The sequence below is a fragment of the Silurus aristotelis genome, assembly GCF_946808225.1.
Source record: "Silurus aristotelis genome assembly, chromosome: 10".
In the NCBI taxonomy this organism is placed as follows: domain Eukaryota; kingdom Metazoa; phylum Chordata; class Actinopteri; order Siluriformes; family Siluridae; genus Silurus; species Silurus aristotelis.
The window spans coordinates 4,130,638-4,152,975 of NC_139583.1; the positions used below are offsets into that span (position 1 = coordinate 4,130,638).

The 22,338-nt window shown below is 41.0% G+C and overlaps 1 protein-coding gene across 1 annotated transcript; it reads left to right on the top strand.

Moving 5' to 3' along the window:
* Positions 1-1,466: 1,466 nt before the first annotated feature.
* On the top strand, positions 1,467-21,070 carry LOC310732090 (putative G-protein coupled receptor 149). Its single transcript, XM_083552381.1, has 4 exons — positions 1,467-2,734; positions 4,742-4,925; positions 5,016-5,497; positions 18,517-21,070. Exons 1-4 carry the CDS (start codon positions 1,829-1,831, stop codon positions 19,108-19,110), a joined length of 2,166 nt encoding a protein of 721 aa, XP_083408507.1. The 5' UTR covers positions 1,467-1,828; the 3' UTR covers positions 19,111-21,070.
* Positions 21,071-22,338: the final 1,268 nt, after the last annotated feature.

Below are 22,338 nucleotides of genomic sequence, written 5' to 3' on the forward strand. Positions count from 1 at the left end.
AAGTGAACACACACACACACACACACACACATTAGGATTTACAGGACAGCTCTCCTTGGAGGAGATATATACGTATATACACACACACACACACACACACACACACACACACACACACACACACACACACACACACACACACACACATATATATATATATATATATATATATATATATATATATATATATATATATATATATATATATATATATATATATATTGGTGTGACAATATATATATATATATATATATATATATATATATATATATATATATATATATCGTCTAATAAAGGCTCAAAAAAAGTAATTAAATGGCACCTCGTGCTGTTATTGTGATAAAGATTTATACACACTCTATATTTGAACCGTACATTTACACGTCTTCTCTTTTCCTTATTAAATCAGTCAGTGACTCCATCAGCTGCCGTTGTGTGCAGTAAGCTGAATTCCTTTAATGAATTAAAGGTCTCTGCTGTAAAGAAAGATACACAGACCGGCATATATATTTACATTTGGACAGAGAGAAAGAGACACACACACACAGACAGACAGACAGACAGACAGACAGACAGACAGACAGACAGACAGACAGACAGACAGACAGACAGACAGAGAGATAGGAAGGCATGAAGGCCGACAAACAGAAAGACACAAACAGACAATAGACAATAATAGACAAAAGAGAATGACAGACAGACACACACAAAAACAGAAAGACACAAACAAACAGACAGACATAGAGACAGGCAGATGCAGACAGACAGACATGGAGAAAGACATCGAAACATACGGATGCGGACAGACAGACAGACAGACAGACAGACAGACAGACAGACAGACAGACAGACAGACAGACAGACAAACAGAAAGACACAGACAGACACACAGACAGACATAGAAACATGCAGATCCAGACAGACAGACAGACAGACAGACAGAGAGATAGACAAACAGAAAGACACAGACAGACACACAGACAGACATAGAAACATGCAGATCCAGACAGACAGACAGACAGACAGACAGACAGACAGACAGACAGACAGACAGACAGACACAAAAAGACACAGACAGACACACAGACAGACAAATAAACAAACAAAAAGACACAGAAAGAGACAGACAGACACACATACAGACATAGAAACGTGCAGATGCAGACAGACAGACAGACAGACAGACAGACAGACAGACAGACAGACAGACAGACAGACAGACAGACACAGAAAGACACACAGACAGCCGGACAATAGGACAAGTTCTACCAGCGGTTGGGCAAACATAAAGACACAAAGATAAAGTGATGCTTTCTAGTAACATTTTTGTCCAGTAGGAAGACATTTAGAACAGACGCTTAAGGAGGACATTAATTTACGAAGACAGGGTGGCCACGTCATGCCTGCATCACACACTCGCGCGCACACACACACACACACACACGCACACACGCGCGTTCATTCAGAGAAGGAGAGCTCGCTCCTCCCTTCACGAGCCCGTCCCCGCTGCTCCTCAGCGAACTCAGGCTCATTCACGTGGTAAGGAGGTGTGCTGCGCGAGCGCTGCCCCGGTGCTCACCCGGCTGCACGAGACTCTACGATGTGCATCAGTCACGCCGCTCTCGGTCCACACCACCGCCGGTGCCTAGCAAACGCCAGACCACCGTTCCTGCGTGCCGCGCTGCGCTGCGCTGCATCCGAGCCGTCGGACATCCGGTCGGACCGGAGCGCGCGTGCGTCCACGCGTGCCGCGCGGCTCGCGTGCTCACTTTTCTGATGGGCCACCACGCGTGAGAAGCGACCGCGCAAGGTCAGGTGGGAGGGAGAGATGTCCGCCGGCGCGAACAGGACCAACATGACGGCGGAGAGCCGCGGCGTCGGGGACCCGGCTGAAGGCGACTGGCGCGTCCTGTTCGTCGCGTGCCTGGCGCTCGCCGTGGTCATCTGCGCGGGCGGCCTCTTCTCGCTCGCGTCGCTGCTCAGGACGAGGAGCAGGTCCGCCACGTGCCTCATCGTGGCCTCGGTGTCGGTGGACGACCTGATCTGCGTGGTGCCCCTGTGCCTCGCCATGGTGTTGCAGTGGAGGAGAGGCAGCGAGGCGGCGGACGAGGCTCGTGACGGCGCCGTGTGCACCTGGGCTGGTCTCCTGTTTGTCTTCCAGGGGCTCTCGACTAACATGAAGGCGTGCCTGGTCGTGGCGCACGCACTGTACGCGACCAAGCGCGGCGAGGAGGAGGTAGACGACAGAGGAAGAGGAAGAGGACGCGGCCGCGTTCTGGGCGCGCTCGCGGCGGTGTGGGCGCTGAGTCTAGCGGTAAGCGCGCTGCCCATGTGCGGTTTGGGTCGCTTCGCCCGCGCCCCACTCGCCTGCCTGCCGCGCGGCGACGGCCCTTACGCACCGCTCCTGTTCGCGCTGTACGCGCTGTGTGCCGGCGGACTCGCCGTGTGCGCAGCGCCGCTGGCGCACCGTCTCCTGTGCTCCGCCGAGGCTCTCCATCCTGGCGCCTTCGCTTCGTTATCTCGGGAGAGCTTAGACAGGAGTTTCGTGGCGCTCGGCTCCCATGCGACGGGGCTCAGGGGCAAAACCGAGACATGCTCGTGCTCGTCCCCCGCCAGCGAGCTGCGCTTCGGTACCGACGATGCGCGCCGCTGCCCGGCCGCCAGACTCTTCGCACAGAAACGCTTCTCACTGATTCTGGCCATAACGCGCGTGCTCCTCTGGATGCCCATGATGGTGAGGCACACATTTCTCTCCACACCTCCCTCAATCTTACCATATTCAAAGGTTCTGTAGATTTTAAAATTGTTGGTAGAATTTGATTGAGTTTTTGAGTTTATGGAAGATTCTGGATTAAATATATCCTGCATGCACAAACATGATCACCCTGAGACCAGGATCAGTGGTTCCTAATTCTGAGAATGTTTATAGAAGAAAGAAATGATGCTGAACATTAACACTGGTCCACCTGACAGCACACTGGACACTGTTGGAAAGTGGTACATGGTCCAGGTTTTCCTCAGGGATTTTCCTGCTTATCAATTCAGATGGCAACTTATGATCATTTTAGATGAAGGGTAGAAAAAACATCTCACTTACTTCATTTCTGTTTGCACGACTGATAAAATGCATTACATAAAGCTGAAGCATAACGTGTTACACCTGTAGTGTGTGTATACTGTTACTCTCATGTTGCAAAGCAAACCTGCGAAGTCAACGAGCTCAAATCTATTCCTCTTTTCAGCAGTTATGTAACTGTCCATTCAGCTAACATACAAAAATACTATTCAGACCTCTGTATTATTGCAAAAGACTTCTGCAAGCATCGTCCTTGCTCGGGAAGATTTTTTTTTTTTTAGCAAAAAATATGGACGACTTCTTAAGAAAATAAAAAATGGTAGACGTTGACCGATCGATCTTGGTCTGAGGGATGAAATGACAAAGTAAAGGGAAAAAAACGATTATAAGATAAAGATAAACCTTTATTCGTCCCACAGTGGGGACTTTTTCAAATGACCTGCACCCTATTGCACCCAAATCAAGCAAATGTACATTTATAAACTTTTTTTTTATTTCTAAGAGGTCCTACTCATGTCCTTGTCCTCAAAAAGCTTTTTTTTAACGAAATAATGCATTTAGAAAGACGACGTCCTGCATTATATATGACGTTTCTCTGTTATAGTATACATGCCTTTATAACGGCTTTGTTGTTAATGGAAGTCTTGACATTAAGGAGGTTCTGGAAGTGTGACAATAATAACATTCAGTATACACAGGGCTGATTCTAGACATTTGGAGGCCCGAGGCTAAATTTATATTTATTTTTATTTATATATATATATATACCTTTCCTTCACATTTTATTAATTTCTTTTTCATACAAATCCTGTAATCAGTACTTTTATATATTTGGTTAAATGAGCATGTTGCTTAAACTTTAGCTAAGGTCAACACTAAAAAACATAAAAAAGGTCATCAGGACCAGCTCTTCTTGGCCATAGTCACCTCGGGGCGACTGCTGGTTTTATTTACAAACAATTTTTTCTTTAGTATTTTTTTAAAAGTCGGCTCCTGACGCGATGTCTCTGTACTCAGCTCGGGTTCAAAGCATCAAACATACGTACATTTAAAGTCGCATAAAACTCGAATAAACAGGCTGCAAATAACGATCCATCTTCAAATGACGCAAATCAGCAAAATCGCTTATATTCAATAATGTATTATTATTAGCTTTATTAGCGTAGATGTTTAGCTTTTCGCTTAGCAACCCTCCAAGGGTGCCGTCGGTTTGAGTGCCGTTGGTTCGGTATGCAGAAAATTTGATACACAGTCTCTTCATGCATTCAGATTGTGGGGACCCACATTTAAACGATGACATTAACTGGTACCACTTCAGGTATTTTAGATCCAATGTTTAAAGAGTCTAGTCTTACGCTGCCCGTCTTGATTGGAGGCCCAGTCTCCAAGCCCGAGGCCTGTAGCTCCGCCTATAGCTAACGTAGGCCCTGAATGTACGTATTATGTGAGGTCTAAAACAGTCTGCCATGCTGTAATAGAAAAAAAATTATTGACAAGTTGCCGTGGGTGGAAACAGTTTTTTCATCAAACCTTAAATTGTATGTGTTTTTCTAGTAAAAGGAAATTTTATCCAGTTGCACCGCAACAGTACTGAAGAACGGCGTATGGTTTCTTCGTAGTTGCATGATGCACGTGCATGTAGTGACAATAACGTTGCCTTTGCAGACGCAGATCCTCGTCAGCCACATTGTGCGGACTCACAGTTCGTCTGTGGAGACGCTGTGTTTCTTCCTGACCTTGCTCTCGGCCACTGTCACCCCAGTGTTTTGTCTCTCAGAGCGCTGGGCTCATCTTCCCTGCGGCTGTTTCATCAACTGTGGTCAGGACGTTGACTCAGTCTCCTCCGCTAGTGAGTATATTACGAACGCTCCTGTGCACGTTCACCTTTCAGTAAAGAGATTTAACGAGATGCATGACACTCGTGTGTGTGTCTTTTCAGTGCACAAACGGAGGTTCGAATTCAAACTCTCCTTCCAGCAAGGGTATGGCATTTACAAGATACCTCACACACCCTCCCCAACCGTGGAGAAGCCCTGCTACAGCAGTCTGTACGATCACGATTTCTCCAAAAGTCGAGTAGCGATTCTGAGCAGCGGACAAATTACAAATCTGGCCTCACGTGACTTTAGGAAGATGGTGGTGGAAGAGGAGGAGGACTGCTCCCCCCACGACAAGCTCCTCTCGGACAGCGTGTCGCAGCAGGTGAGAACAGAAGCTCCGGAGCAGCTGAACTCCGTGGAGCAGGACGCTTTCGGAAAGGTGTCTCCAGCTGTCTCAGGCTGTGATGGGGATGACCTGAACCTGGACACTTCTTCAGTTTTCGATGGTCCAGAAAGGAGGCTGTCACACGAGGAGTGTCGCAAGATCGAGCTGACCGACTGGGAATGGTGCCGAAGCAAATCGGAGAGAACGCCGAGACAGGTAGGGTTAAACCGGTTCGCTCGGAGAAAAAGTTTACAGCTCGCTTTATTCGCCTTTATAATGAACAGGACGTACAAGAATTGCGGGGACCCATGTGCGTGAGGATTAGTGGCAAATCCAATTCACAAAAAGGTCAAACACTGAACAATGAATCCAAAGGGTAGTGAAGTCAAGTCAAGACGTTTTTTTATTGTTATTTCAACCATATATAGCTGAAGCAGTACACAGTGAAATGGAACAAGAAGTTAATGCTGTTAATACTCAATGGGTCAGAACTGTTCTGGTAGTAAAAGGGGGACCAACACAATATTAGGCAGGTGGTCATAATATTATGGCTGATCAGTGTATATGAATTGCCACGGTGCCATCTTGGATCAGCCTGTTTCTGTTTTCTGTCATTCGAAAATTACAAGTATATGATAATATGTTATACCTTTATTCGTCCCACAGTGGGGAAATATCTCTGTTACAGCAGCAAAGAAAAAGAAACATAATACAGTAAATATTAAATACACAACACAATGAATAAATACAAAAGAAGAAGAAAAGAGACCAGGAGTAAGTGGTTACACTATCAAACATATTGCACACAGGTAATATTGCACGGTTTTACATTAGTCTTATTGCAAACGTGTTGCTTAAAAAAAACGCTGTTATTGTTATTATTGCACAGATAAACAGTAATAACAGTGTGTATTATAGTGACTGGTTTCACTGGGAGCAGCTCTGATTGTAAAGTCTAATAGCCGCAGGGAGAAAAGACCTTCTGTGTTGCTCCTTCAGACAAAGATGCTCGAAGATGAAACTGTTTCATACAGGGGGTAAAAGTCGTTCTCCAGTAATGATGATAGTTTAGCTCCTCCTTTTTCCCACCTCTTACAGTACAGTGTCCAGGGCAATCCCCAAGACTGAGCTGAACTCCTGTCTGCAGTAGAGATGCTGCTGCACCAGCAGACCAAACCATAGAAGATGTCTGAAGCCACCACTGAGTTATAAAAGGTCTTCAGTAGCTCTCCCTGCACTCCAAAAGACCTTCGTCTCCTCAGCAGAAAGAGTCTGCTCTGACCTTTCTTATAAATTCTCTCAGTATTATCTGTCCAGTCCAGTTTGCTGAACACTCAGGTATTTGTAAGAGTCCACTTTCACGATGTCCTTTCCCTGAATAGTCACTGATCTGGAACAGAAAGAACAATCAGAGGCTCAGAATCTCCACAGAGATGTTGGAAAGACTTTGTTATGATCACAAGTTTTACCAAGTAATGTTGAGGGAATGATTAATATTCCGACGAGGGAACCTCTGAAGATGTGGGTGGGCCTAAAGGTTTGTCAAACCCAGGGAACCACCAATTATCCATGTTTGGGTCCTGGTCAAAGAGATATCATTTCATTGTGCGTGAACAAAAACGGTCTGAGAGCATAACCTTTTACCTTTTACTGCAAATGTAACTACTATTACTCAACTGTTATTCGCCTACCTGGCCGGAGCAGATGCAAGTGCAGGAAGCTTTTATACGAGGCACTTTTGAGTTTCCAAAATAAAATAACAAATTTCTGGAAACTGCATTTATTTTCCGACATACTCCCCTGCTACATTTATTCACTTATGCCAGCTTTTTAAAAACGCCCGGAAAGATACAGCATAGAAACATTTCTCAGTACACCTGAACAACCCTAGGACAGCCTGCTTCATTTTGTAATCAGGGAACCACCACAGGATCGTGTGGCCATCTTTAAAACATTTACACCATTTAAATGTCTTACTGCGGCTACAGAGCTCCCAGCGTTCCTGCCACTTTTGGATTATGTTCTCTATGTCTTTTCAAAGCACATAATGCGCCTTCTGCGTTTCGCGCCGGAGCACCACAACGGTGTCAAAACGGCAAAATTTGATCTGGTTCTTTTCTTGGGTCAAACCGGTCGAGTAGGGTGGGTACGGAAGTGAGATCACGTGGATCTTCTCCGGTGATCATCATGCACAAGTTGCTGAACGGTCTTGATATTTTCTGGGGTTGAGCTCATTGAAGGTCTTCCTGATCTCTAATCATCTTCCAGTGATGTTCTTCTGCTTTTGATTGCTTCTCTTTCTCTCCCCATCCCGAGGCTGCTTCTCTTTCTCTCCCCATCCCGAGGCATCCTGAGGTTTGGCCAGCTCCAGTCATGTCCCACCTCATGAAGATTATGGACCTTTGAAGAAGTAGATGCCAAACTTGCAAACATCCTGTACCATCTAGAGACGTACCAGTGCCAATTGGATCGCACTTCATGTGTGGAGTTTTGACACTGGACCTCCTGGAGTGTTTAAAGGCTCTGGCATGGAGAAGCTGGTGCTGGATCTGTGATAATCACAAATGTTGAACTCAGTAGCTCCTAGTTTTATAACCATAAAGACTGTATAAGACTGTAGAAAGAACATTACTTATAATCGTATACTCCAGTACTCATGTTAGTTCTCACTCTCCAGCGTTCTGTATTGTTGAAAGATTTATGATCAAACTCTTGATGTCACCCAAATGAGGATGGGTTCCCCTTTTGAGTCTGGTTCCTTTCAAGGTTCCTTTTCAAGGAGTTTTTCCTTGCCACAGTTGCCACAGCTGCTCATCAGGGATAAATGCACACCGTTCACCTTGACTGTTGATTTCTGTAAAGCTGCTTTCAGACAATGTCTTGTGAAAAGCGCTATAGAAATAAACTTGACTTGACTTGACTTGACTTGACTGTTGAAGCCACTCCAAACACTTGGAACAACTCGTTCCACTATTACTAGGACCCATTTTTATGTATGTGGTTATGCCTTGTGTGAAAAGTAAGTTTTTTTATGTTGCCGTGTGTAACAGCGTAGAATTAATAATAATAAATAATGATAATTTGTAATCACCAAAGGATTGAGTCGTGCTGTTTATAGTTATACAGATATAATATAGCTATTAATTACTGCGTGCAGAAACATGGTTCCATCGCCGCCAGTCAGCGCTTTAAAAAAAACCTGGTGCATTCAAAAATTTATGCAGAACACATGCTGTTGTGGCCGCAATGTTGTGTCTACAGGGCTGTTCGAATGACTAATCGAGCTCGATTTAAATCCGTTAAGGGAGATAATTTATATTCTGAGCAATCAATTGTAGCTTTGTTTGTCAGTATATCGGAAGGAAAAAGGTCAGTTTTATTTACATCATGTAGGAAAAAACCCTTGTTTTAAGTCAGTACTGAGGTAACGGTACATAACAGAGTGGAGACGCATTTATTAGCGTCGAATGAATAAGCCTTTGTGCTTCTTTAATTAGAATCTACGTTACGAATTTGACGGGTCTGACCTGACAGAAGTTTTTTCAGTCAGGATGTTTGGCTTTAGAGGTCCAAAGGGGAAACGGTGCGGAAAAACACACAATATATCATCGTATCAATCTTTAACACCTCCTGACTAAGCTAAGTTCACACATTTACCCACTCACACACTCCTACATATGGACTCACATGCAAACATAATTACCCGTTTGGTGATTGCTTTATGCACACACACTCAGGGGCCACACACACACACACACACACACACACACACACACACACACACATTTAACATATGTAAATCCTTTCTTCTTTGCTGCTTTGCTATAATCTCCTTCACTATCTGCACCACTAAGGTATCGTGAGAAAGGCAGAATCTTGACATTTTGCTGCTCCGATCCTCAGGGAAAATCATGTCCTCTCTCCCTCATCCTCAAATTAAAAAAACGGAGAAATAAGGTTCTGTCAGGTGTCAAATCCATACCCCGGCTTCTCCCGGCTTTTATGCACCACTTAATTTTTTTTCTGTAAAAAGCCTCCTGTTATCTCGTGTCTTCTCTCGTTAAAAGATCCTTTAATTAATCTTGCTTTCTTCTCTGCCCAAATGTGTCCGACTAGCAAGGCTGCTATATCTAAATACTCATTTGTAGCCTCGCATGTGCCTCGATGAAAGCCTTAATCAAGAGCTTTTTCCATAATCTCAACTCAAATCTGCTTTGCATTCTAGTAAACATGACTCGTCTCGCTAAATAAAATCTGTTCACTGATCACAGCAGAAATGTCAGGTTTGCTTTTTAAAGAATACGCTCGAGTTCCTTTTAGAAATCATGTCAGGTTAGTTTATTTTAGCAAACTGGATCGAGTTTTATAAATCACTTCAAATATTACTCACAAATCCTGTCAGGTTAGCTCTGGTTAGCTCATATAAACCAGGGGAATAAACACGCTTTTTACATATATTTTTTCTTCGCATATCCGATGTTAGGAAAGGTCAGAGTGCAGGGTCAGCCATGTTACAGAACCCCTGTAAGTTTAAGGGCCCTTCTCAAGGGCCCAAGAGTAGCAGCTTGGCGATAATGAGGCTTAAACTCCTGACCTTCCATTCAGTAACCCAGACCCTTAACCAATGATCTACTTCCTTTCCCCTTAAGAGTAAAGATTCTACACGAACTGTCACATTAGAGCATCTCATCTCAGTGTCCAACATTAATATTAATCATTATAAGACTTAGGCATGATTTAATAATCCGCTCAGGAGATTTTTTGGGTTGTTGTATGTGTCATTGATCTAATAAAACAAAGCTTTCTCTCAGAAATCCTGTCAGTTTAAGAGTGTCAACAATTATGAACATCTTTCCGCAATCCTGTCAGGTTCGCGAATGCTAGCATTTTAAAAAGTAAAATGATTGAGAATCCTTATAGAGTAGCTCATAAACCTACTAGCATTAGCTAGCATTGTTTGGTAATAGAACTAGCAATTGCTAACTGTTAAAGATGTCGGAAAGAATCCCTAAACATGCTTTAAGACTCCCTAGCATGATTGGTCACCGTCATGCTAGTGGGCTTTACAAAGTTTCTCAGAAATATTAGCACATTAGCTTATGTTAAATATAAAGCTAGACTGAATAGTGATTATCAAGAACATAACACCGTCTCAGAAATTTGCAGATTAGCTAAATCAGCACTGATGATTATGAATATAACACATAGAAGCTCATGTAAGCTAGCTGGAGTGTCAAATCTGGGGACATATTTGGGTATATTTAAGTCGATGGCCTTTTTCTTCACATATTTGGCCTTGTTTTGACCTGGCCATGTCGTACCTAGCAGTCACTGATCGTGACTGACCACAGTTCAGGCTGGGAAGAAATCAGCCCCAGTCTTTTCTAATGGTTTTATTTTCACAAAGCCAATGAGACATTTGCTAACAGCAAATAGTCGGATGAGAATAGCAAACAATAAAACCGTAATTTGTTACTCAGTTCAAATGCATCAAATGATTGAAACGTAACGGATCATTTTTAAGCATGTTTTACATACGGAGGGTGTTTTTTTTTCTTTTTAAACATGTGTTGACAGGCTCCCAATGTCATCCTGCACTGTGCTCTGAGGAGATTATTTCACTCCTGGCAAGAGCTTTTCAAATTCATGGTCTTTATTGTCTTCGTATTTTTTGTTGTTTTTTTCAGGCGTTTCTCTATAAATAGCACTGTCTTCAGAGCTGCAAGAGACACTTAGAACTGTGAAGGTGAAAATCCGGTTTAATAACTTTGTGCCATTCGGGTTTTTCAGTGAAAGGTCATTTCTTCATTGCCGAGTGTTTCGTCAGGGGAGAAATCTCTCCATCTCTTCTGCCTTTACAGAGACACTCCCAGATGCAGACGTTGCTTATGCGGAAATAAAGCGTACCTCATCCACTGCTAGCTCTAATACAGGGTTTCATTTGAGAATTCTGTACAACAGGTGCTGTTTGGATTGCAGTGTGTCTGAGCCTGCTATGATTTGGGGTCACCACAGCAGGTCATCCGTCTCCATATTACCCTGTCCTCAACATCTGCCTCTTCCAAACCTGCATCCACCTGCATGTCTTCCCTCGCCACATCCATAAACCTCCTCCTAGGCCTTTTTCTTTTCCTCCTGACTGCCAGTTTCATCCTCAGCATTTTTCTACCAATATACCACATGTCCCTCCTCTGCACATGTCCAAACCATCTCAAACGAGCATCTTTCACTTTGTCATCAAAATGTCCTACCTAATGAACCCATTTATAATCCTGTCCATCGTCACTCCTAATGAAAATCTCAGCATCTTCAGCTCCTCCTTCAACAACCTCCAGGTTCTGTCTTTTATTTAATGCCACTGTCTCTAAACCATACAACATACCAGGTCTCAAAACTTTCCCTTTCACTCTTACAGATACTCTTCTATCACACATCACTTCTGCTATCACTCTTCTCCATCCACTCCACCCTGCCTGAACTCTTTTCTTCACTTCCTCCATTACAGCACAGTTCACTCCAGGGACTTAAACTCATCCACCTTTACCACTTTAACTGCTTGAAACCTTATTCCTCTCATTCACACACATGTACTCTGAAAAAAAATTACTGTAATTGCTCTATAATTTAAAATAGCAGAGTATCTCATACATCAAAATCTTTGAGATATTTAACAACGGCAATACGTTTCACTCATGCACTAGGATGAAGAAATAAAGAAGAGATTAAGGACCTAATAAGATTAACAGATTACACACCTGGTGTGACGTCTGTGCAAGCAACATCATAGCCGACTGGGTTCGTTTCTGCAAGAAAAGATTTTACTTTCTATCAGGATGTAATATTGTTAGGAAGAGAAAAAAAACAGCATGGAATATTACAGAATAAAATGTCATAAAAATTTAGAATATATTTGTTTATTTATTTATTTTACATTTTTAAAACTAATTTGGAAGACTTTTTAAAATATACGATTGAAAAAACCTTAAAATATTGTGCGTTTCCTTTGTTGTATGCTACTGTGTATGAAGTACTACATTGGGACACTCCGAACAGAATAATATTATAATTAAATATAAAATTATTATAAAAAATATTAATAATTATTATTAGAAGTAAATTAGTAGAAAAAACAAACAAAAAAAACAATATAAGCATTAAATAAAATAAAATGTCACTCTAGCTGATTATTATTACTTATTTAAATGTTTTATTTGTATATTTATTTGAAAAATGTTAGGGTTTTATTGTAATAGTATATTTAGGATTATTATAATTATATTAATATTATTATGAATAATAATATGGCACAAAGGGCCCCTTTACACATAGAGTAACTCACATGATATGAAAAAAAGGTAAAATCCACCTGAATGACTAGTAATAATTTATCTGAATTCGAACTAAAAGCCCTAAAAGCCTCTTTCATATGTACGGATCCTCTTGACAGCAGGTGTGTGTGTGATTCTCTACATAGAAAAAAAAGAGATGTGTAATTTTTCCGCTTAAGTATCTGAAACGGTGCCGTTACGGTGGGTCACATGACCTACCTTGCAGTCCGATTAGCAAAGTCACCTTGCGTTATGGCCCGCAGCTTTAGAAGCGTCTGGCTGCCTTTAGAGCTGCGCTGATTGTATAATAAATGCTTTTTTTTTTTTTTTTTTTAAGAGAGCTATTTCGAATGCATTGAATTCAAACCAAAGCATCTAAAAAGCACATAATTGAATTATTTAATTGAAGTCATCGGGGTTTAGAAGGATGTTCTTTGGAATCGAAAGCATTTTCTGAAAAGAGGTCGTATTTCGTACAAATTGACCACAAACTGTTCTGTTTGAACTCTGATCAATTATATAGATGTTTGAAAACGGTATATACAAGTATAAACAAAAATATATAAATATATATATAAAATTGGATATGTGTCTGGTTTTGCTGCCACTTTGCATGCATGAGTGGGACAGAGGAGTGCATTTTAGCTGAGGTTAAGGCCTGTGTTTTTAAAATGCCATCATGAATTCCTAATGCATGCAAAGCACACCCACACTCAGGACTCAGTGGAAAGGGAAGGCACTCACATTCAATTATTAAACGAATCAAAAGTAGAATGGGATGAGGGGTTGTTTGTGGGTGGGGGGGTTTAACAGAATACCTGTGATTCGTTGTACTGTATAATAAAAAGGCGATCATTCGGATGGTTCTGTTTATTATTCTCCATCACCTCTATCGCTCTTCTGGTGCGGCTTTAAAAATATTCTTCATAATGCTATGAGATGGAGCTGAGTATCTACTGGTGATGAAAAAAATTCTGTCTGGTTTCCAGGATTTGGAAAGTTGGATCAACTCTGAATTGGTTTCGAGGTTTTTTGGGACCACCGAGCACCTCCGAAAACATTTACATTTTGTTTAAAAGGTTTGGATATTGTATATTATTATTATTATATTATTATAAATAATACATTATAGGTTTCATTATGTAGTTTAAGTAAAAAATGAAACTCATGTACCTGTGCAAATGTAGAATTACATAAAAACTGAAACAAAAATTCTGGTCAGTTTCATTGCACATAAATAATGTAACAGTATGTGGAATATTACGAGGTGCCATCAAAAGGTTTCAGAACAAAACTCGTTCTGTTTACAAGAAAGTACTTTATTGACCAACGTTTACACACCGACACCTTCAAAATAGTCCTCTTGCACAGCAATACAGCACCCCCAGTGTTTCTGCCACTTCTGTCATGTGTCCTGGCAGTCTTCTTTTTAAAGTGTGTGAAGCACCTTCTGCGATTCGTGCTGGATCAATGCAATGGTGCCAAAACGGCGACCTTTAAGCCCACCTCGTATGGCTGAAAAAGTCAGGTGCCCCAATACTTTTGGGAATATAGCAAGCAAGCTACAGCAATGCAATATGAGATGCCAGGATTTATATTCTTGCCCTTTAGTCATCTTATTGTTGGCTGTAGCATCACTAGGCTGAAAAAGGCCTGGAATGGATTCTGGAGTCTGTAATTGCTCTGCTTCAAAAACCACACTTACTTACAAAAGCAAAAATCCTACACAAACATGAGCATTGCGAGCTGTAACACACAGTGTGTACATATCAGGAATGATCCAGGACCACTGACGGACCTGTAGCCGACTTCGACTCATGTTTCCTTCGACCGTTTGATTAGTGCCTCTAATAGAATTTCAACTGGATAAAAAACACATTTTCAGGCCATACAATAACAACGGCTCTTTTCTTTCTCAGCCGCCTGGAACGAATATACTCTGATATCGTGTCTCTAAACATCAATCAATATTTCATTTGGTTTACTGGGAGACGAGAGACGCAACACGCCATCGTGAGCAACGCCATGAATCACTATCTATGGAAAAAAACAAGAAACATTTGAACCTTTTAGATCTTGCGTTATATGTTACGTTAATCTTCTATCAATCTACCTCAATATTGCTCCTGCGGCTTTGTAAAATCCAAATCGACTCCAAAAATCCATCTCTCTCAATCCAATAGATCTTGAGAGCAGATGCCAGGAGCACAATTAATACTGACTCAGAGCACCGGGATGCCTCGGCAAGGAGAGGCGAGGACGCAGAGTTCTCCACTGACTAACCAGAACGTTTCAGTTAACAGGATAGAGAAGGATTGCTTGCTCCAGTCTGAACTTCTCATTTAGTGAGAGATGAAGGAGACAAGCTCATTAACGAAGTCCCTCTAGTGTGTGGAAATGGGTAGCTGGAGCAATTAACTCAAAAAAATTCATTCTACTGGTGTTGCATATCATCCACATGCAGGTCTCATTAACCTCAAGTAATGAAACGTCTACTGTATTAGTAAAAACAGGGGCTGTCAAAATGAGCGTGTTACAGTTTTTCTCAGTCGCTTTGGAGCGTTTCTCAGATCAGAAATGAAATTCTCAAAACTACTTGTTCAAACTCCACATCATTTATTCATTTGTGCTCATCATAAGAACGTTGCTTTGATCAAATTGCGAATGCTTTGGTACATCATTTATTTGATAGCACATACTGTAATGTGTAAATTTTGTGCTGTTGAAATTCATAGTTAATAGTATAATAATAATAGTTGTAATCCAAAACATAGTTTACATCAGGAAATACTAAAATAAAGCATTGTCATAGTAAAAAAAGTACTAAACATTTTGACTATCTTGTTCATAAACAATGATAAAAGAACTTGTTATTTTAATGGCGATGATATGTTCATTGAAAAAATACTCACTTTCGGAGAAGTACTAAGGATTTTGAGCAAAAAACAGGCTTTTGCAAGAAATCCAATGTATTGTGCTGTTTGTACACATAGTTTTGAGAATGCACTTACTGATTTGCAAATCTTAAGGATGATTCGAGAAAACGCTCCAAAGCGACTGAGAAAAACTGTAATTAACATGTTACAATAAACATTGTTTTACTGATGCGCCAAGTCTCAAATCAAGCACCAAAATCCACCATGATGCGAACAATTAAAACCATTAAAATTAAAATCGTTAAAATCATTAAAACTGTCCGTGTGGAAACATAACAAAAGTTCTGTTTGGTGTCCTGATGATTTCATTTAAAACACCGTAATTACTTTAAAAATATTCAACAGAATCTTTGATCTTAATGCTCAATGTTGAGTTTGGTTTTACTAATAATAAACATACATTTGCATAAAGCATCGATATTTGTCTACGGCCATGTTGATTAAAGTATTAAAAATGTACTTAGAACAGCTGAAATGTGCAATTAAGTTAATAAATGTATAATTAAGTAATCATGAGTTTAATTCATGATTAATTGCAATTAAATATTTTAAAAGATTGACAGCCGTAATATAAATATATATATATATATATATCCCCCGAAAAAGCAATATAACAATAAAGTATGTGTTCCTTTAAATTGTTCTATTTTTAATTGTTTTAATTTTTTTTTATCTTTTATTAGTCTGTACTCCTGTTTGCAGTGGTGATGGACAGGTTGACAGACGAGGTCAGACAGGAGTCTATGATGTTTGCGGATGATATTGTGATTTGTGGTGAGAGTAGTGAGCAGGTTGAGAAGAGCCTGGAGAGGTGGAGGTACACGCTGGAGAGAAGGGGAATGAAAGTCAGTAGGAGTAAGACAGAGTACATGTGTGTGAATGAGAGGGTGGGCAGTGGAGGGGTGCAGTTGAAGGGAGAAGAGGTGGAGAAGGTGAAGGAGTTCAGGTACCTGGGGTCAACAGTGCAAAGTAATGGAGAGTGTGTTATAGAAGTGAAGAAAAGAGTGCAGGCAGGGTGGAGTGGGTGGAGAAGAGTGATAGCAGGAGTGATTTGTGATAGAAGAGTATCTGTGAGAGTGAAAGGGAAAGTGTATAGGACTGTGGTGAGACCTGCGATGTTGTATGGTTTAGAGACAGTGGCATTGAGTAAAAGACAAGAGGTGGAGCTGGAGGTAGCAGAGCTGAAGATGTTGAGGTTTTCATTGGGAGTGACGACGATGGACAGGATTAGAAACGAGTTTATTAGAGGGACAGCGCATGTAGGACGTTTTGAAGACAAGGTGAGGGAGGTGTGATTGAGATGGTTTGGACATGTGCAGAGGAGGGACATGGGGTATATCAGTAGGAGAATGCTGAGGATGGAGCCACCAGGAAGGAGGAAAAGAGGAAGACCAAGGAGGAGGTTTATGGATGTGGTGAGAGAAGACATGCAGGTAGTTGGTTTGAAAGAGGCAGATGTAGAGGACAGGGGTATGGAGATGGATGATCCACTGTGGCGCCTCCTAATGGGAGCAGCCGAAATAAGAAGTCTGTACTCACTTTTGTTGCCAGCTGTTTTGCCAATAATGGCTGTATGTTGAGTTATTTTTAAAAAAAGCAGTAAATCTGTACTGTTCTAAAAGCTGCCCACTGGATACTCTAAAATAATAACTAGGTTTCATTTGTATAGTTTTGTTCCTTGAGAAGATTATACTAAAACGGTCGTCTACAGTACACTGTATATATTAATTGTTATGTTATATTTCTGCTAATAGTACATTGTTTGTATTATTATTATTATTATTATTATTATTATTATTATTATTATTATTATTATTATTATTATTATTAGACTGATTTAATGTAAAAGCCTTTTGCAAAGCACAATTTGTAAGTAAATTCTACCTGCTTTATGAATGTCATTAGCATTTTTTTTGTCATGTTGTTTATGGTCCGTGTCCTTGTCCAACACGGAAATGTCTCTACGACACGCCTTTTAATTAATGAAAATGATTGAAAAAGGATGGTAATGAGTGTTCCCTCATAAAAGCTTGAGCACTTTGACAAACTGCATTCTGCCTTTCGGCTGATAAAATATAATTCATGCATCTTTAATTAGAAGTTGATTTATTTTTCATCAAGTCTAGAGCCTGGCTGCTTTTTAGAGGCAGATTCATTTTCACAGGCTTTTATTGTACATGGTTCACTGAGCTGGAGAATAATGAGAAGAAATTTTTCTATATTTATTTTTTTTTTAAGGTAGATATTGCACTTTTTCTCTGAGCTCAGCTCCGGTTTGGATCTGTAGATGTAAAAGTTTCTCATCACAGTCATTTCCCAATGCATGTTAAGTGACAGCCAGGAAAGTCCAGAGTGTCTGACGGTGAGGATCTGAGATCTGAGAAAGGTTGATGAAATTTGTACATTAGAAGCAGTACTTTTCCATCACAAGAACCTTTCAGTTCAGATTCATGTCCTGCTCAGAGCGAGTAATTATTTTCTCTGGACCAAGGGGTCTTCAAACTTATTCAGGAAGGTCCATTGTGGCTGCAGGTTTTCATTCAGGCCAAATCAGAGGTACAAATGGTAGGTGATTGGAGACCAGAATGAATTGATTAAACCAGGCTTGGTTAGAATGAAAACCTGCACCCACACCAGACCTTAGTGGATGGGATTGTGATCTGAGTCTGAAAGATTTTTGCAGAATTAGTTGGTTTGTGCCATGCCTTGAAATGCAGGATTCAATCATGTAGCTCCTGGTAATCATACCACCTCAAAAAAAACAGGAAATCATACAGAAACTATGTTGTTCTTGAAATTTCCATGTCCCTTGAAAGGTTTTTGAACTTGTGTGGCGCAGATCACAACCAGGAATTGAAGAGGCCTTAAAAACAGTCACTGATCAATAAAAAAAAGTTATTTGGAACCAAAGTAGAACTAAAGATTTTCTAAGCAGCCTTTGGTGATTATGATTCTTCTTTCTGCTTGACAGAGATCTACAGGCGGATTGGCGATCCCTCTTTGTGCCTTTCAGGGCACGGTGTCCCTCCATGCACCCACAGGCAAAACGCTCTCCCTGTCCACCTATGAGGTAAGCAGTGACGGCCTCAAGATCTCCCCCAACAATGCCAAAAAGGTCGAGGTGTACCGCTCCAAATCGGTGGGCCACGAGCCCAGTGCGGAAGAGTCGAACTCCGGAAGCGGGGGTGGTGGAGGTGTAGCCGACACCAACGTGAAGATCCACCTGGAAGTTCTGGAGATCTGTGACAACGAAGAGGCCATGGACAGCGTTTCCATTGTGTCCAACATCAGCCAGTCCTCGACGCATGCGCGCTCTCCATCGTTGCGGTACTCTCGCCGTGAAAACCGCTTCGTATCGTGTGAGCTGGGAGAGACAGCCTCGTACTCTTTGCTGATCCCCGGTTCCAGCCCGGATACTGATGGACTTAACATACACATCCCAGATACAGTCGAGGCGCACCGGCAAAACAGCCGACGCCAACGGAGTGAGACAGGAGGCTACCGGGAGGAGATCCAGCTCCTTAATGAGGTCTACAAGAAGCAGGAGGGGGAAATGGACAAGTAGAACGTCACGATTGAACGAAGAAATAAAATTTTAGAAGTCAGTAAATGGTTCAGAAAGTTCATTTCAAAAGCTTAGCAGATATCTAGTGGCCATGTGAAAGGGGAAAAAACGTGGCTTCTCTAGAAAGTAATAAAAAATTCCATAAAAATTGAAAATTTATTTAGCACTTTTTGATTTGTGCTCCTGGAGCAACACTTATTAAGTACCCTACGACAAGGGGGGTTCACTAGAGTTCAACTAGAACTATGAAGAGGTCGACCAATAGTGGATTTTCCTGATACCAATAACCAATTAATAACCCGATAGTTAAAATGGATACTGGGTAAAAATAAATTCTGTATCCATTATTTTCTTTTTTTTATTATTATTTTTTAATTATTTATAATTATTATTTTTGAAATTTTGAACTTACTTAAAAAAAGAAAAAAGGAAACAAATGAAATGAAAATAAATGAAATAAGTAGGAATATATTCATTACTTCATATAATTTTATAATTAATAAATTATTAATAATAAATATAATAATACAAAAAATTATAATAATAGTCTTACCTGTAAAAACAAACGGCATGTGGCGTCAGTGATTTGCCTCTAGAGGCCGCTCTTGTAATGGCAGCGAACCTTCTCAGACGCTTCAGCAACAGACGCAACCCGGAAAAACTATCGGTATAGATTTTTGCTGATAGTTCGAGCAATCTATCTATTCATCAAACTATCGGTGACGATTAATCTGCAAAACCCATGATCGGTCAACCTCTAGAACTCCAGAACTGTCCATTTCATTTAATAAGTATTAGCATTTGATTCGTTTGGCATTTTAAAAACAGTACTCTTTGGAAACTATATAAAACCTGACAGAGTTTTCAGGTGGGACCTCTATCAGACTACAATAACAAAACAAAGACCTTTTTACAGCAGATCTGCGATTGAAGAAAATCACTACATGCTTTTACCTTTTACGCTGTTATGGTTTGATATTGCCACTTCTGTGTCAGTAGCTGTCCTGTGGGTTTTGGTGTCCGTCTGTTTGTGGCTTAAATGTGCATTGTAGCATCCTTTACTTACAAGTGTAATCAAATAAATTATACCAAAACAACCTCATGCTAGTCAAAATAAGTCAGGGCCTTAGCATACATCACGCCGAAAGACGTTCAACAGGCTTTCAAATGATGTGATGTAATTTTAAAACGAATGGACGTATGTAGTGTTTGTTTTAGCCTCACCCTGAACGTGGTACACAACTGCTAACTACCCAAGATGATGCGTTCTCAGTAGGTTTTGCTAGCATGCTAATCCAGCCAATGATTCTCATATATCATGCGTCTTTTCTTTTCTCAATGTAAATCCAGAGCACCTAACGTGAAAAAGCAGAACGTATACAAGCTTGTATATCTACACTGTTGTTAGCTTTGATTTAGTTCTTGTTTTGTCAGTAATCAGGCTGGTCTTCATTCTTTTTTTGTACCACCTGAGTGCAAGGAAAAAGAGATGATTTCGCGGATGTGTCTGATGTTTACAGTCCATTAGAGTGTCTCTGGGTACATATACAGGAAACAATAAGAGCCTGTTTACTGAAAGCCACTTCCCTAAATGTAATGTTGTTAGCCTATTTTAATCAGCATGAAAGAAGAGAAGGCCTTTGGGAATTCTCCCAGCTCTTCTGATTACCACTCCGGTGTCATTAGTGCAAACAGACCTCTGTCCTCAAAACAGCTCCAAGGCCCACTTTTCCCAAATCAATAACGTAATTTTGCATGATGCACGAGGCTCATAGATGACAACGCGACACAGAATCACCCTGGAGGTTATATGGCGGCCTGGGAAAAGCCTTTCACGTGGTAAGATTTGGAAACGATGCAGCAGGCTGAAAAATACAGGCTTTTATACACACCCGGGGGAAAATTTCAGTTTCATTGAAAAATGTTTAATTATTTTTTTAAAAAGCCACTATTGATTTCATTAGCATTCCATTCGCTTTCCCTTTACTTTAACTAGGAGACCCAAACCTGTTCCAGCATGACAATGCCCCTGTTCCCAAAACCAACTCCATGAAGATCTGCTTCACATGGGTTGGAAGATATGGAAGATCTACTGTTATTAAGCTCTGACCTCAACCCTATTGGGATGAATGTGAAAGCTGACAGCACCCAAGGCCTCCTCACTTCACCTGCATTAGTACCTGACTTTACTAACACCCTTATGGCTAAATGAATCTCACAGATCTCCACAACAAAATCTAGAGTAACATCTTCCCAGAAGAGTGGAGGTTAATTATAAAAGTAAATAGGGAGTCAACGTGAAAAGAGATGTTCAAAAAAGCACACACCATTCTTATGGTCAGGTTTCCACAAAATTTTGCCCATATACTGTATCCTGTTGGCTAAACCCTATACCCTGGATAACTAGCTAGATAATCCCTGTATTATAAATAACTAGCTAGTTAAGCCCTGTAAACTAGATAGCTTGCTAGCTAAATCCTGTAACCTGGATAACTAGCTAGTTAAATCCTGTAACCTGGATAGCTAGGTAGCTAAATCCTATATTATATATATCTAGCTAAGTGAAACCTGTAACCTGGAATACTATCTAGCTAAACCCTGTATTATATATAACGAGCTAGCTAAACACTATATCCTTTTTTACTTGCTAGCTAAACACTGCAACTTGGACAAATCCTCATACAGAACCACACAGTGTCCTGAGATTGCATGAGAGATGGAGGGATGCAGCCTGAATACTTCCTTCTATCACTTATTTTATAGTTACAATAAACTGTCTGGGTTTTACTAGCATCTCATTCTCTCTCTCTCTCTCTCTCTCTCTCTCTCTCTCTCTCTCTCTCTCTCTCTCTCTCTCTCTCTCTCACACACACACACACATACACTCTTCCACTCTTTGTCTCACTCTCAACTGTTCTCTCTCTTCCGCTCCTTCTTTCATTCTCCGTCTCTCTCTCTCTCTCCCCCTTTTCATTTTTTTGTCCTCCTCTCTCTCTCTCTCTCTCTCTCTCTCTCTCTCTCTCTCTCTCTCTCTCTCTCTCACTCTCTCTCTCTCTCACACACACACACACACACTCTTCCACTCTCTGTCTCACTCTCAACTGTTCTCTCTCTTCCTCTCCTACTTTCATTCTCTGTCTCTCTCTCTCCCCCTTTCCATCTCTCTGTCCTCCTCCCTCTCTCCTTCTCTCCTTCTCTCCTTCTCTCTCTCTCTCTCTCTCTCTCTCT

Coding starts and splice junctions, on each gene's coding strand:
- LOC310732090 (XM_083552381.1), top strand. CDS start 1,829: ATGTCCGCCGGCGCGAACAGGACCAACATGACGGCGGAGAGCCGCGGC. Junction 4,926..5,015: donor TGACTCAGTCTCCTCCGCTA/GTGAGTATATTA, acceptor GTGTCTTTTCAG/TGCACAAACGGAGGTTCGAA. Junction 5,498..18,516: donor CGGAGAGAACGCCGAGACAG/GTAGGGTTAAAC, acceptor TCTGCTTGACAG/AGATCTACAGGCGGATTGGC.